Consider the following 16,837-nt stretch of genomic DNA (forward strand, 5'->3'; position numbering starts at 1 on the left):
TGTATTTTATAATGTTTCAATTAATTATTTAAATGCAAGTAAATATTTATAGTATATTTCCATTGGGTTTATTATCTATTATAAAACCTCCTAAAAACTATTTCGATGTATATATCGAGTTTATTTATGTTATTCTAATTACTGATTTTATCCTTGTAAATCTACGAACTAATGAACTTATTTTTAGGTCTTTACGATTTGTTCTGACGATTTTAAGAGGTTTCGACTTTCCTACCGATAAACGATGCCATTCAAAATAACAATTTGAGATAGCGGTTTAATATACCTTTCTTGAAAGTTTTTATATTTTTTTTTTTAGATAATTAATAAACTTAGATATAATTTATTTTTAATAGTATATCCTAGATAAATAAGTCTTAATATTATTTTAGGGTAGTGTTTACTTTTTAGTAATAATAAATATACATGTCTATTCGTAAATAAACAGTATTTCCAATAAAGTTAAAATAAAAATAAAAATTGTCAAAAGATATTTAATATACAATAATTAATATGTAACAGTCTTGTTTGTTATTGTGATATTATACTTGGTAGTAATCAATAATTACAAATTAGAATTATATTATTTTATCCAAAATTACAAATTACTTTCAATAGATAAATAATCCAACGTTGTAAATTTTATCTGCACAGCAGATAAAACTTTTAAAATAAATTATTCATACTGACGAAACAAGTTATGGCAATGGCAATAATTAATACGTAATCCCTTAATTCAATATACAAATTTTACAGAAATTAACTATACTTATAAGCTATAAAATGTATGTATGTAGTCTATTTATCTTTGATTTTTTCCAACATCTTACTAATGTCGTGATTGCCGACTGGATTTGGTCGTTTTAGTTTATGTTTTGCTGACAATTTAGGTACGCAGCTCTTCAATGGCGGTCTTGTATTGGGTACAGGGAATGTGTCTAACTTCGAGTGTCCCCCAAGACCGTCATAAGATATGTTCATGAAGCTCATGTTAGGGTCGTTTTCTTGTGAGAATTGTATTTTCGCCGGTTCCTTCTTGTGAAATATGCTAGTCTTTGGACTGGCTAAGTCAGGTTTTCTTGTTACGGCGATTCGAGCTGAATTAAGTAGTGCATATTCTGATGGCTGAAAAGAAATATAATAATTATATTGTGAAATTATAACTATATCTTGTATGTGAATATATTAATCAAACTTAGTTAACTTACTTCAATATGATAGGGTTTATAATGATTGGACTTTATTTGAGCGTCGTCTTATAAAATATTTATACCAAATAGAGAGGATAATATTTAGAACCAAAATTAGGGATATATTTTTAACAAACTATGTACTAACTTAAAAACTATTAATAACTTCTTTATAAAAAGTAATACCTTAAGATTTTTTTCTGGTAGAGGGTGAGTTGGATGTCTCTGTAAGGCGGTTAGAGCGAGACTGCTTTGTTTAAGATTCAGGTATGGAGAGTCAGCATTTTCTATTCTATTCACCATTGTATTCTGTAAAAAGGAATACTAAATATTGTATAATATATCAACAGCTTTGAATCTACATAATTTAAGTTCATGTGATTTGTTGGTAACAGCAATGTGCCTATGTATGTCACCCATAAAAAATATTGTATTCTCATTTTTTTATTTATCTAGACATTATCTAGACATTAAGATACTAAATAACAAACAAATTTATAATATACTATATAGAGAATTTTAGAAAGTTAATTCAAAGATTAACAATCAATTTGATTTGTAACTGTAGTACATAAATAAGTAATTTTATTATTATTAATTTCCACCCCTGGTTTTAAACATGTAGGACAGATTTATGTATTAGATTACTTAAGACATATTTTACTATAGTTTATATAATATTAATTACAATTTTACTCACAAAACTGCTGTTATTATCGCTTAAAACGATAGCACTGTTCAAATCTTCATTAGGCTTCATCTGTTTGACGGCAGATTCCCACGACTCCTCTGTAAGGGACTTGTCAAGCATGTCACACACTTTCCGTTTATTCTTTAGGCTATCGTATTTGCGTTGTGCACTCGTTAGCTTTTCTTCTGCGGCTCTGTAATGTCATTTATCTCAGTAAGATAAACTTATATTATAAAGTTGTTTATATCTGGTTTGTGGAAATTCAATACAGGGTTGATGTTTTCCATAGTTATTCTAAAATGTTTAAATAATTTTATACATTCGGTATTAGTTAAAATATATATTTAAATAGGAATTAAATTTATTACTACAAGTCAAGTAAGTAACATTATTAGTTAATGAAGGTATGATACAAGTGTGTTTTGTCTTCTACAATTCTTTAAAAAAAAATAAAGTTAGTTTATGGTAACCATTATTGTTACCGAATGATTTTTATTATTATTACATAAAATACACCTGATGTGTACTGAGTATAAAATAAAATTATAATTAATTTGATGACAATTAAATTTCTGACAAATTATGAATGAATTACCCATTAATAAATATATGGAGTTTTAAGTTTGAACATTGATTTCAATAAATTACACACATAAGAAAATATATGAAAATGTAAAATTTTTAACCAGTATCTTTGATAACGATAAAATTTATAATATATTATCATTGTAATATATCAATAATTATCTATATGTTTCGGTGTTTTCAACAAACATATCAGGTTTGGTCTTGGACAGGTCTTTGATTGAAGTAGATAATGGATTTAGATATAACTATAAAATTAATTACTAACATTAATTTAGCTTGTAGATCAGCTACATGATTCTTCTCCAAGGCTAGCTGTTGTTTGATATTTTGTAATCTGTCACGTGATTCATTCTTCTTGCTTTCCGATTCACACAATGCTCTGAAATGTACAAAAATTATTTAAATACTATGATGAAAATTATTATTAATATAAATCCTAATAAATATATAAAATACCACTTTTATACATATTGTATAAAAGAAAATGGGAAAAATATTTCATGGAAGGAATAGATAATATTCTTGAGTATGGTAGAGCTTTGTAATATCTCATCACTGTGACTAAAACGAAGACTCTTTCGTTTAGGAGGCTGTAGAAGAGTAATTTGTCGGTTGACATTATTATTATTTAAGATCAGATAAACATTCTCACCTTTTCAATGCTGTTGCAAAAGTAGCAACTGTCCTCACGTCAGTATAACCTTCCAACATACGTTCCACTTCCTCACTTGTTGCATTTAATACTTTTTGTAGTCTAAAATAAATAAAGCTAATTTGTTAAAAAGTTCTTGTAATTGTTGCACAAGTAGAAATAAAAATAAAGTTATATTCGACCCGTGCCTTTCCTTATGTTTATGATGATGATTGGTTGAATAGTAAAACAGATAAATAAGCAAACTCTTTAGCATTTATAATATTTAGTTAGGGTATTGGTTGTGTAATTGTTTGTGACCAATAGATTTCACTGATTCACTAATCAACGTCAAACAAATATTTTTTCATGATGTCTAGATTGATTTACCCATTTAAAGTTTGCATATTTTTCTTTAGGTTTTCATTCTCTTCTTTCAATCTGTTTGTCTCCTTGTTTTGTATCTTAACATACTCCAGTTGTTCCTTCAGAGCCGATACAGCCGAGTCTCTGCTTTCTAGTTTTTTCTCTGTTGCTTTTAATAGTGCTCTGAAAAATGATAATTGTCTTTATTATTTTCATTCATGTGGTTGGTAACATATAACAGCATATTGAATGTGGTAATTAAGTATAAATTTACATACAAGTTCTTTTTTAGCTCCACTTCAGCAGCTGCAAACTTTTCCTCATGTTCTTTGTACGTGGTTCTCTGTTGTCGGAGCTGCAACTGTGCATCATCAAGCCGAGATTGTAATGTTGCTACATCCTCTCCTGTTGTCTCGTTGGATATAGTGGGGTAAAGACGAAACATGCAACGATCTGTTACTTTGTTGCGGCATTGTGGACATGACTTTGATCTAAACACAAATATATATAAATCAAAAATAGGTTTTATTATAAACTATTAATAAAACTAAGTTATTTTGGTATAAATGTATCATTCATTATAAAGAAATATATAACTACCTTGAAATCCACTGAGATAAACAATGGTGATGAAAGATGTGACCACACTTAGTCACTTGGATATTCTCCGCCTGGTTCACTAAGTCACTACAAATCGTACACAAAATATGCATTTTTCTGAAACAGAATATTATTTGTTGTTGGTGTGAGGTTATAATAATAGTACTTATCATTATAAAATTTAGTAAGCATTACATACATGATCTAATAATAGAATCACTTTCTATTATTTTAATAATACACTATTAAAAAATACTAGTTATTCCATGTTAAATTTGATATTATAAAACTTACCCTCAATATAAATTTAACGAAGTAACGCATAATTTGAATGTTTATTTATTTAAAAGGATGTGACCTTCAAAGGTCATGTTAATGGCATTATGATTTTAGGTAAAATCGAATAATTTTATCATAAAAATACAAATTTAAGCGATTAGTTTAGTTTTTATTAGTTTTTTACAGCAAGATTATGTTTTGCTTTGTATTTAAATATTTTGAAAACCTTCTACAAACTACGCAGCACAGATAAGTTTTTGAAATGACTTTTGCATCAAATATTAATTGTAATCACAGATAAGAAAATAATATTTTTAAACATTTTATAATAAATATGAACAATTGTAACTTTATAGGTAATAAAATTCCAATAAAAGAAGTTGTTTTTTATTTATATTTTATTCTATAATACCTCAGTTCAGTTAACCTATGTGATGGCTTATAACAACCGTTGATAAGGGCTGCTAAATGAGTCGACTATGTTAAAAGGTGATTATCTATACTTATTTTATTTTTGGTAATGTAAAAAAAATATATTTCTATTAAGCTGTGCAACTGATGAATAATGTATGAACTATTTAATATTTGGGTATTTCTCTTATATAGTATCACGCGATGAATGTCATGATGGAGTTCAAAATAAGCTAATATTAGGATTTTTTGTTAGCAATAACCGTACTTGATACTGACCACCAGAAATGACAAGATTTGATACCAACTTTCTTCATATATGGCTGATACTGACATGCAAAGATGGCGATGAATGGGGGGTGCCAAAAATTAAATAGAATTTATTATATTTATCTGCCAAATTCAATCTGCAATTCGATTATTCTAAAGTGAATATATAAAATTAAATACTACTAAGAAAAATATTTTAGATAAGATAGGTTAAAAGTGTCAACTATTCCATTTTTCTGGATTTTTCCGTTGTTTACACGCATGTCGATTATTTACTGGTGTCAATTGACTAGTCGTCTTACATAATTACGCAAAAATATGTCGTTTTTATTTCATTATCACTTAAAAATCGCTTATAAATGACTATAAAACACAAAGCAACCGCTTGTATTCACTATTGAACCAACTGTCGAATACGCGCTTGGGATTAGCGGAGAAATTAAGATCATAGAAAATAATTTTAGTAATTAAAAAAAAAAAAAATAATTAATTATAATTTATTTAAGACCAGGAATTTATATACAATTATCAAATTCTTCCATTCTTTTGAGCGCTTTTTTCAAATCTTCTAGTAAAATCTTGACCTGCGATTTATCAACTATTAATTCAGCCATTTTCTGCTCCCCAGTAAATACTTCATCTGACTGAATGGTGAGTTTTACAGTATCGACTGTACCTTCAGGGCCAGGTGCTGCAGATATGTCCGTTAGTTTATTAACTGAAAGTATAATGATCGAGTATAAAAATAAATTTAATTAGCGGTAATCATATTAATAACTAGACCGCGAATCGGCAAGCGTAGTGTAGGACGCCCAGAGGCACGGCGGAGCGATGATATATGGAAGGTGGCTGGTAAGAAGTGGATTAGAAGGGCCGAAGATCGGGCTCAGTAGCGCGCCTTGGAGGCCCACGTCCAGCAGTGGACTAATACAGGCTTATTATGATGGTGATATCAAAAGCAGATTTAAAAAAGTGAAACTTAGTAAATCACGATTTTGTTTTTCTGGCTTTAATAGAGTCACAATGTTCGTGTTCGAGATGAGCGATGATAACGTCGATGCGTCAGTAAATAGTTATGCTCTAATGTGTAAATTTCTGATTGAAATTCGTTTAATATTGGACTAATTTTTACGAAGCGTCTCAGGAAAACTTTAGGAAATATCTTATAATAATCTAGACAAAATACATGTTTATCAAATTAAATTTAGACTTTAAAATGTTGTATCCTCACTCATAAATCCATTATTTTTAATATTCGTCTCATAAGCTTCTCTCCCTGTTTCAGCAGCATCCGCAAGCGCGGACGCGTGAGCTCTCGGCACGCCCAGCACGAGTAAGTCTCTCGCCAGCTGAACTCCGCTGCACCCACAACGATGTGCTTGTTTCAATGTCCAACGGAGTACCGCCGCAGCGCGAGCGCATTCATCTCGAGAAGCTAGTTATAAATAAGTTAGATAATGTTCAGTTGAAAAATATTATGTATAGAAAAGAGTGAGCGACCTCACATGACGATATCTGGTTACCGTCACCTATAAATGGGCCTTTGGCTCCTTTGCCCTGCAGAGCAAAGGCTCTCGAGGAAAGGTTTTAGAGCTTATTTCATCACATTTTTCAAAGTGGTTTGATGTATATACATACCATACATGTGGTAAAATTTGCCAATCGATAAATGGTTTCATTATGGTTTCCATTACCGCAGAGCACGAGGTGAATTATTATCACAAAATAAAGAACATGAAATATCATGTATACTATACATACATACATATACTTACTTCTCCGTTTCAAAATCTAAAGCCCTTGGTTAAGATTGTCGTGATAACCGGTCATTTCGGCTGCTGTTCGGTCAAAATAGACATTCAGCCTTGTATAAAAGCTGAATATTCACATGTACATCCGTTAGGGATACCATTATAATTATCTTGCAAAAAAAATATCCGAACATTGATCTTGCATAAAAAAACCATCATAATTGTATCGTATCTAACGTTCATGTAAAATTTCGGTTTCCTGGGAATTTATGCAAGGGCATCCCTATTATTTCGGGCTAACTTGACCGGATTGAAAAGTAAGTTTTAAAAAAAGGTTGCAAATTTATAGTTTTAAAAGATTTTCATTGATTTGTAAAATAAATAATTGATTTGTACTTACATAAACTTGTATCCTTTAATATTTCCATAATACCGTCATCCTGTCAAAAAATTACATTATTTTACTATATTTTTTTTCAATTAAATTGATCAAATATTATTATATGATATTATTATGATATACTCAAATAGACAAGATTCTCAGCTCTGTGACGAATAGAACTCCTTGTTCCTTTATTAAGTTAACATCAAAGGCACATTGAGAGCTTAGCCAAATGTAATTTGTGTTGGAAGTAACACAAAGGAATATATATCAATGCATACGGAAAGGTCACCTAGTACTATGAGTATATTAGGCGATCAGTTTCGTAATTAAACTTATATATATTTAAATTATGAAGGAACACTCGTTATATTACATAATTTATTTATTTATTAACAACGATTTGTTAGGAGGTGTTAATTTTGATTTTAAAATTTCCGTGGTCGAGTAGTGTGTTCACCGGTTTTCGTGGGTACGCCACTCCGAGGTCTATTTAAGTTTATTAGTTATCTATATTGTCTTGGGTCTGGGTGTTTGTGGTACCGTCGTTACTTCTGATTTTCCATAACACAAGTGCTTTAGCTACTTACATTGGGATCAGAGTAATGTATGTGATGTTGTCCAATATTTATTTATTTAAAACTACATCAAAAATAATTGTTTAATAAACAACCGTATTAAAGCATAGATATATAATACATAATTATTATTGTTAAGTCCAGTTGATTAATTTAATTTAACTAGAAATAAAATAATACGAATACTAGCTGTGTTTCGCGTTTTTGTATTGTCATAGGTGTGTAATAAATATTCCTACAATTAACTTAATGTTTGCTTATATGATGAATAAGACTGATACCCCTTATTGTGCGTAATGTGGTAAAATCGAGGATGTGTATCATATAGTATGTATCCGGAACGAACCATTACGTACTGAAATATTTATGTCTCATGGTGTTATTAGAGAAGTCGGAGGATTAAACTGCGTCCTGGCATATCCTTTATCCGCGGGTGCCAGGTCTCTTTATAAACTGGTAAGATTGGGTTTGAGGGTAAGATGATCAAGATCACCATGTCTCAAACCCAGTTTTTCTGGTAAAGGAAGACTTATAGAGCGTCATAGTCATTTGTGTGACCAAGCTCTTTAAATAAAGAAAAAAAAAAAAACTAACTTTATTAGCGGAAGCAAAATACAATTTATTCTATTAGGAGAGACAATTCGAAAAATCTTAAAAAAAATTTGCTAACAATTATAATTACTGTTCATAAACAAATATGTACGTTTAGTCTATTCCAATCGAAGAAGTATTAGATAATCAAAGTTTAGATTACCATATTGCATACGATTTGCAAACAGCTCTTGATTAATATATTTTTATTTATAATACAATACTATTTCACTTAACTACTTATACCCACTTTAATTTTATATCCAAAGTCGTAATTTTTTCGCGAATCCATAGTGAATATCATAGATAATTCTAGATGTCGACCAAGTTATTATAATGATCCGACTTATTTACATTCGTATTTTTGAACAAAAAAAGACATTATAATTACTTTTGTCTTTAAAAATACTAGCTAAGTTGATCTTTGTGAAACTAATACATAGTTACATTAATCTTTATTAATATTATAAATACAAAAGTAACCCAGTCTGACTGTCTGTCACTCTTTAACGTCCAAACCACTGAAACGATTTTTTGGAAAATTTGCTATCAAACAAGCTTAGCCCCAAATAGTCCAAGAGCCAGTGATCGGCAGACTTACGGTATAGCATTTCACCAACAGCAGGTGAAGCAGTATACCTGGCAGTAATATGGAGCTTGCTACTATACCGTAAGTCTGCCGATCACTGGCTCTCAGTCTAAAAGGTCATAAGCTGCTTTTTATGTCTAAAACCTAACGAAAAACTCCTATAATACTATCTGTCAATAATATATATTTTTTAATGTAGTGTAAAATAGTAAAGAGTATTATTGTTGTTTTTGTAGTTTATAATGACATTTTATACGATAGTGATATCCAATGTAAATATAAGGTATAGAATTTAGTTAGTCGATTAGAAGAATTATTTAGGTATTGGGCATATGTGTCTCTTATTTTTTTCTTTTAAAAGGTAAAGAACTTATTTCAATGTTATCGGGATACTGGCAGGATATTAATACTAAAAAACGATAGCTTATTTTTTTTAATTTCAGTATTTTTAATCTTTTGCCTCTGTATCAAAATTAACTAACGATTAGTTTTTTAAATATATGTCATATGCAGACGATGTCTCATTACAGTTTTATTATATGATATCTTACCTACTAATTGAATTTGTTATAGAAGTGGATAACTTTGTAAAATCTAATTTTCTTTATTCTAGTAGACTCTGAAGTACCATTAGTACTTTTAAATCCTCGTGTCTGAAGACGACATTGGATGTAAACCAAACGACGTTTTGGAATGTTTGAACATTCTACCGATAATTTATTTGTTTAAAAATTAGCTGAACAGAATAAAATTATCACGAAAACTTTCCATTAAACTGTACACTCAATTTAAGAAGACATTCTTACTGGTAGATTATAATGTCGAAATATGTCCATTTTTAATACGAGATGTTTAATGAGGTTGATGTTTACAGTCCTATTAATATATAGTTTATTCAATTCGACCAATTCAACCATCCTATACAACTAAATCAATCAATAAGAATTCAAGAAATTATCACGTGATTGATGAAATTAATCAGGATTATATGACAGGGTTTTATATCGAGTGAAATTTCAAAATCGCTCGACCAGTAGAAATTTCCACGACATAATGCTCAATAGGAAACTTTAGGATTTCGAAACTCAGATACTTGAAAAGCCATTGATTTGCCGTCTCGATGACATTGAAGGAATCCGTCTAATTTTAATAATAAATCTGTCACTAGCACCGTTTTATTTACTGTGTTGTTTTAGGAACATAATCATTTTATTTATTACGATCTATGATTAGGACTCCGAGCGATGTGCATGATGCAAAAGACTTTCTTAATATACCACAGAATTGAAACACGTATTAGCTTGTATGTGTGGCAAATAATAATACGATATTCTAACAAAGATTTGCTCAAACGCAGAAGAGTTGTTTTGAAAAACGCATTAAGCACTTAAATATAAAAGAGCTCGCTCCGACTTAAAACGCCGTTTATTTAAGGTCCTGTTTTATAGGACCATCTCAGCTGCTTGCTGAAGCTAGAAAGTCACTACGAGAAAAGTATAATCATGAAACTTCTGTCTGCCTACGAATCTTATTCTATTGATATATTTTTTTAATTTACCAGTTCGCCTACCTAAGTTTATAGCCTACCTCAATAAACGACCTTGTAACCTATTTTTTTTCGATCTGATCTATTATTAGCGAGTTTATATTGTTAACGCTTTAGAACATAAACATCTTCCTGCTTCATATGTAATATATAAAATATATATAATATAAAACTTTATCGAATCCTTAAAGTAAGGTACTTTAAGCAAACATTTTGGATTTTTTAAACAACGCAACGGATTTGAATTCTGTACATGAATAAACAGTTATTCTGGAAGGTTTATATGTTTATATAGTAGATCACGATACAGAATAATATATTGAACTTACTGGTTGTTCTTCCACTACATGATGTAGCAAAGTTCTAAAGATTGGTGCAGGTAGGCTGCCCAGAGCGTGGAGCGCAGCCAGCGCCCACAATGGACAGTCACCATCCGAGCAGAACTTAAATTTCTGTAAGATGATCAATTTTGGTCTAAATATTTGACTGTTGGTCTTTATTTGGGGGTGGATATAATGTTGGTCCTAATGGAGTATAGCCAATTATTTTACATCCCAATAATTATACTTTTTATTACGTTACTGTCTTCTGGTAAGTATGTTAGCAGTAATGGCCAGTGTATATTCTCCCACTACTTGGCGTCCTCATCTCGTAGGTTTGGAGCATATAAAGATTACCTCACGCTAAGTACGAGATGAATTATGAACACAATTTAGCACATGAAAACTAAGTGCCTTCTCAAATTGTACTCTACATTTGTACTGGGTTAGAAATATATTTGTTTATCCATTACCCAAGTCCAATCGGAGTTCAGTTCAGAGTTATAACATTGTTAGGCGGACGGGCAATGGAACGCCTGGTAGTAATTGGCCACAAATTCCTTTAAACATTGGCGCCATGAGATATGTTAACCATATCCCCAATGTGCCGTTAACCTTGGGAAATAAGATGTTACGTCCCTATTGGCTGTAGTTACACTGACCCACTCACCCTCCAGACTGGAACACAATAATACTAAGTATTACTGATTTATTTTAGAATATATGATGAGACATACAGTAGATGTATCTGTAAAAAGATAGTCATTTTTGCATATTACTTTCTGACATTAAACGCTGTTCTGATTCGAGCTTCGAGTCTGTTAAAGAATAGCGTTACTGAAGAACATAACTAACATATAAGGCCTCTACCTCCCGATATATTTACCCTTGAATACTCACCATAGCGATGTGTTAAAAGCGATGGCCTGAAACAAGAGGAAAATAAAATTAGCATTGGAATTAGTGGCTCAGACATCCACACGCCATACATTTACAACATTTCACGCGGTCAATAGATCTTAATGCGTAATGATATTGGAGTAAGTTGTTGATCGTGACTTTGCCTGTGTAAAATAAACTATTCGTTAGCAAAGTTGCCTTTTGTAAAATTATATTTAACTATTGGTTAATACAAGAACTAACGATAAGTACTTACAATAGCACGAATAATAAGGTTTACGGTATTTCAGAGATATATGGTTATTCCTTATATACATATATTTTTATAATGTATATAATATTATATTTACTTATAATAAAGTTTGCAGTAATCGTGAAAGATAAAGATATATTTTTTTAATTAATTATTGCTTATAACATTGACTAGCGGCACGCACCGGCTTCGTATGGGTTACAATTTATTTACTAAAAAAAACAAGTCTGCTTAGCATAAAATAATAAATATGTATATTTATTTTATAATGTTTATATAAGTGACGAATATCAAAATTGGTTTAACATATTTAATCTATATTAAATGCTCATTACTGAAATATTTAACTAAATGGGAATGATAAAATATGGAGAAATTTGTTTCCCAAATAACCTATAATTTTTACTAATATGTAATAGATAAATAATTTAATAAATATAATTAGTGAGAAGTCAGACACATGCTATCGCGAACTTTTTAAGGTCTATATTTTCTACGACATTGTTTTGACGTATCTTGAAAGGTTTGGCCATCCTTAACCATGCAAGCGCATAAAAACAATTTTGCACGATACACACGTCATAGTTCAGTAATTTTGTGTAAAATATTTACGAATTATATTTACAAATAATCCTCGTTTATTGCTGTTTCTATTATTAATAACCGCATCAAAATCCTTTTGAGTGGTCGATAAGAAGTTTACGAAGAAAAATAAATCGACTTTGTTATATTATTTATAGATATAATAATTAAACAAATTGGGCTGGAATAATAATGAAATTCTTGCGCGGTGGTAGTACCTTTTGCACGCCCGTCTGGGATGTACCACAAATCATAATATATGTTACGAGACTAGCCCTAGCCTCCAATACGGTGCTACGTCATAGGATATCATAATTAATAATATCATTAATAATGTCACATCATTATTATTACATATTATTACAATTATTATTGTAATTAATTGATCAATAATTTGTACAACTTTAGTTGATATTATTTTATAACGTTTAATACTGGCATGTAACACTATTTCTTATTTTAAAATTGATTGAGCTATCATAAGGAAAACAATTGGATGATTGGGGCATTGTAAAAATATAGAGAGAGATTGAAACATCATGGTACAACATAATTTTATTTTGCCATCCCGAACTACTGAAATTACATATATTATACTGCACTAGACGGTAAACTAAACTAACTAACTAAACGGCACTAATTACTATTGTTGTGTTCTAGTTCGAATGGTAAATGTGCCAGTGTAACTACAAGCACAAAAGACATAAGTTTTTAGTTCCCAGGGATGATGACGCATTGACCATGTTAGGTATCATTAATATCGGTAGTGATCACCATGAGATAACCCATTCGCTCGTCCGCCTAACTAGCTTAAAGGAAAAAAAATCAAAGTGAGATGACTCTCTAATTGTACCCTCTTAATGTACTAAAATAGTTACCCTCTGACCTACCATATAAGTCCTTTGATTAACTTATGATGCAGGCTTATCTCCTATGAAACCGTTATCTCAATTTTATATAAAGTCCTTGTTGACAGATTAAAGACCAACTTTTAATATCTTGGCATCAGGACTCATACCATATATATATACTGATAGATATATATATATATATAAATTCTAAATGAATTATCCATGTCCCATAAGTTTATTTTATAAAACAAATAGTATATTTAGTGTCCAGTTAATGTTAGCCGCTAGTGTGGAAAAATAGGTAACTGACAATTTTAAATTAATAATCTTCTAAGGGTGGTTTTCATGTGATGCATGTTGATAAGATATTTGGTTTTAATAGGACTTTTAAAATATTAAAAACTAAGGAATCACTCTTCATATGAAGAATAATTTAGTAAAAAAAGGCTTAGTAAAAAATTTAACGATTAGGTTAAATATTTACCGTTATATGTACCACTCGAACAATGAGACAGAACTACTCTGTATCAGTAAGTAAGTACTACTACGTATTTGTAATGATTTCTCTTCTGAGCTAATGCCTCCTTCATTCGAGAAGATTTTGGAGCTAATTTCAGCACGCCGTTACATTGCTGCCGCAGTTTATTCAGATGTTTTTCTTCACCAACGAGTACGAGATGATAAACACAAATTACAACGTTTGAAATTGCATGTATCGTTTAAGATTCACATGTTCTGGACTAATTTACTAATATATAAAAATACTAAATCAAAATATGTCAGAGTAGTACAGAGATACGGAACTCCCTGTTTAATATTTTTATAGTAGAATATTGTTTAGTACTTCGTTGAAATGTACTAAACAAAAATATCCATATACTAGATTATTCTGAAACACCAGACATAGGTGTTTGTGAATCAATTAATGATTTACAAATAGCTTAACCAATTGTTGATTTAATTGATATTACTACGAATTCATGTACATGTATGTACTTGACATAGTGATAAATATTTGGACAATATTAAGTACAGGAATTTTCAATTTGAACTATACGACTTAATTTTATAAGTAAAAGATATTATATGATTCTTATAATATTTTAACCCATATTATAATACAAGAGCAAGATACAATAATTATAGACTCGTAAACTAGATTCACTTGTATCAGGATTCAGTGCCATAACGAACAGTACGTATCAACTATTAGTTTTGATGCTTAAGTTTTTTTTTAAATTTTTAATAACTATATGAAGATTATTATGTTATTAATAAAGTCAAGCCGAATCATGCCACATTATATCCATATATTGTGACTATTAGTTACAAAATTGGCATGTTTATTTGAGTTATATTTTCTCAGCTATTCCTAATCTTAGTCTAGTTTTTATAAATAAATTTCATAGATAAGTGCAAACCAAAACTTTTTTTTTTATAAAATTTTATTAATGTAGTTATATTTAATTATGATTTTATGCGATACTAAGGTAAAGTCAGTAAAATTACAAAAATGCATGCATGTATGTGTGCATATGTAGACTGACATCTTACTAATATAAGTAGTGATTGAAAAGGACGACAGTTATATCGACCCTATCCCACAGCCTCTACGTTACGTGCGGAAGACAGCCATCGCTGTGATTTTAGTGGGTAGGAATTCCATATAATCCCCCCCCGGACCTCAGGTATCTTTATGAAGGTTTCCTCTGCGTGAAGATAAAAGAAAAGATAGATAAAGACTAGCTAACACATAGGGCTATCAACGACTCTATCCACGCAGAATTAAACTTGAATTACCTACAAAACGCGTTTACACCCAAATTGACACATTCAAGATTATACGCAAATTAAAATGGTTGAAAAAAATAATAGCTTCAACCTTTATCTCATCATCATAATTCCATTCCGAGTAACTACGCACTCGAAACAACTTTCATTCAATAGAGTTACGCATGTTTTCATTCAATCAGCCGGTCCCAGGTGTTTTTCTTCAAAACTGTCGTACTTATCGTCTGAATGGCTTTGAACCACTCCACTAAATCAATTAGGAAATGTCGAATATTGTGTTTATAAGGTTAAGTTGTTATAAAAAATTTAATAAAAAAAAATACTTAGGTAGGAAGACAAATACAATTAAAAAATTATCAAATTTCGATAATTTGATTATATATTAGAATATATAAAAACTTTTTGGTACACGGACTATCGGGCAAAGGCCTTTTCTCTTCTTCAAGCGAGTTGTTGCCATCTTTTATAACATATTTTTTAATTATCAATTTCGATCCTTTTTATGTTAAATCATTATTAAGTTATAACCAATAAACGCACTAAGCAAAGGCTCTCCTCAAAGGCATATATATATTATACGCCACAGATTTTATTACGTTTTACGAATCGTAAACACTTTCGTAGTTAAAAATTTCAATGTATTTTAACCCGATTGCTATCACTGACACTGAACCCAAACCGTATTAGTTAAAGAACCACTTGTTCTACCCACTGATCTGTTTAAATATAGCATATAGATTGTTTTAGACATATTTTAATGTAAAATTTATGAGAGGAGTCCCTTTTGGTTCTCGTTAGTTGAAATTAGGGTTTATTATAGAATTCCATTATTGGAAAGAATGTCGGTGTGATGTAAAATGTTTTAAGAGATGAACAAGAAAAGTTTATCATCTATCAAGGCATGTCCGGCGTATCCCATCAATAAGATTTTCTACGAAAATGTTTGTTAACAAACTGTTGTAATGCAAAGAATATGTTTTATATTGAGATAAATTTGTTCACACGAAGCTGTTAGGTATTCTTGTATTTTAATCACATGGCATTATTAACACACAACTTTCGATATTAACTGTAATACTGAGATATTTAACTGTTTCTTAAGTAGTTCTAACCAATATATAATATACTCTGTGAAATGATCCTTAGTAGATATTTACATAATCGTTAAACGTCTCTGAGTTTGGAAGTAACCTTAAAATTATCATCCAAATTTTCAATTGAATCTTAGCAGGTTCTCCGAATTCGTATATAACTTCAGACATATGTTGATTATTAATTTAAAAAATAACAACAATCATAGCATATTTTACGAAATGCAACTTAAAAAAATAATTAAAACGACTAGTGCGAAAACCACATACATTTTAATAACAGATGGGTTCTTTATCAGATAAGTTTTCCTCAAATTCGACCTTGAAACTTCACTCACATCGCAATTGTATACAATGCAGTCCTATTATAAAAGAGATCCCATAAGATCCTGAATGGGTCCATTTGAGTCTAATGAATATGAAACAAGACGAAGATATTGCGACCCACGGTGCACAGCTAGCACTGTTTGCAATTCAACAGGTGGCATTTTGGAGCGATAGCAAAAAAGTGTCCAAAAAAACTATTTATATATTTTTTCATATAATCCTTTAAACGGTACAGGTCAACGAAACAAAGCTTATAATG

The 16,837-nt window shown here is 30.3% G+C and overlaps 2 protein-coding genes across 4 annotated transcripts in view; both read right to left on the reverse strand.

The window, feature by feature from the left end:
- Positions 1–480: 480 nt before the first annotated feature.
- On the reverse strand, positions 481–4,501 carry LOC125071357 (E3 ubiquitin-protein ligase TRAIP). 3 transcript variants are annotated; one of them, XM_047681569.1, is made up of 9 exons: positions 4,361–4,501; positions 4,067–4,183; positions 3,745–3,957; positions 3,491–3,649; positions 3,122–3,223; positions 2,735–2,848; positions 1,918–2,074; positions 1,377–1,499; positions 481–1,125 (listed from the first exon to the last, which is right to left on the reverse strand). In XM_047681569.1, the coding sequence occupies exons 2-9, from the start codon at positions 4,177–4,179 to the stop codon at positions 799–801; spliced, it is 1,308 nt and encodes a 435-aa protein (XP_047537525.1). In that variant the 5' UTR covers positions 4,180–4,183; positions 4,361–4,501; the 3' UTR covers positions 481–798. The 3 variants fall into 3 exon arrangements, with proteins under 3 accessions (XP_047537525.1, XP_047537523.1, XP_047537524.1); XM_047681567.1 differs by having other exon boundaries at positions 1,891–2,074; XM_047681568.1 differs by having other exon boundaries at positions 1,891–2,074; positions 4,266–4,367.
- A 1,032-nt stretch (positions 4,502–5,533) lies between these two features.
- The window catches only part of LOC125071488 (putative peptidyl-prolyl cis-trans isomerase dodo), a 29,539-nt gene continuing 18,235 nt past the window's right edge, over positions 5,534–16,837 (reverse strand). Inside the window, exons 2-6 of the mRNA XM_047681756.1 lie at positions 11,684–11,709; positions 10,793–10,915; positions 7,178–7,217; positions 6,258–6,461; positions 5,534–5,744 (exon numbers count right to left, since the gene is read on the reverse strand). Coding sequence (XP_047537712.1) covers positions 5,542–5,744; positions 6,258–6,461; positions 7,178–7,217; positions 10,793–10,915; positions 11,684–11,686 — 573 coding nt within the window. The 5' untranslated portion in view covers positions 11,687–11,709 and the 3' untranslated portion in view covers positions 5,534–5,541. The remainder of the gene's footprint in view (positions 5,745–6,257; positions 6,462–7,177; positions 7,218–10,792; positions 10,916–11,683; positions 11,710–16,837) is intronic.

The sequence above is a fragment of the Vanessa atalanta genome, chromosome 19, assembly GCF_905147765.1.
Source record: "Vanessa atalanta chromosome 19, ilVanAtal1.2, whole genome shotgun sequence".
In the NCBI taxonomy this organism is placed as follows: Eukaryota; Metazoa; Arthropoda; class Insecta; order Lepidoptera; family Nymphalidae; genus Vanessa; species Vanessa atalanta.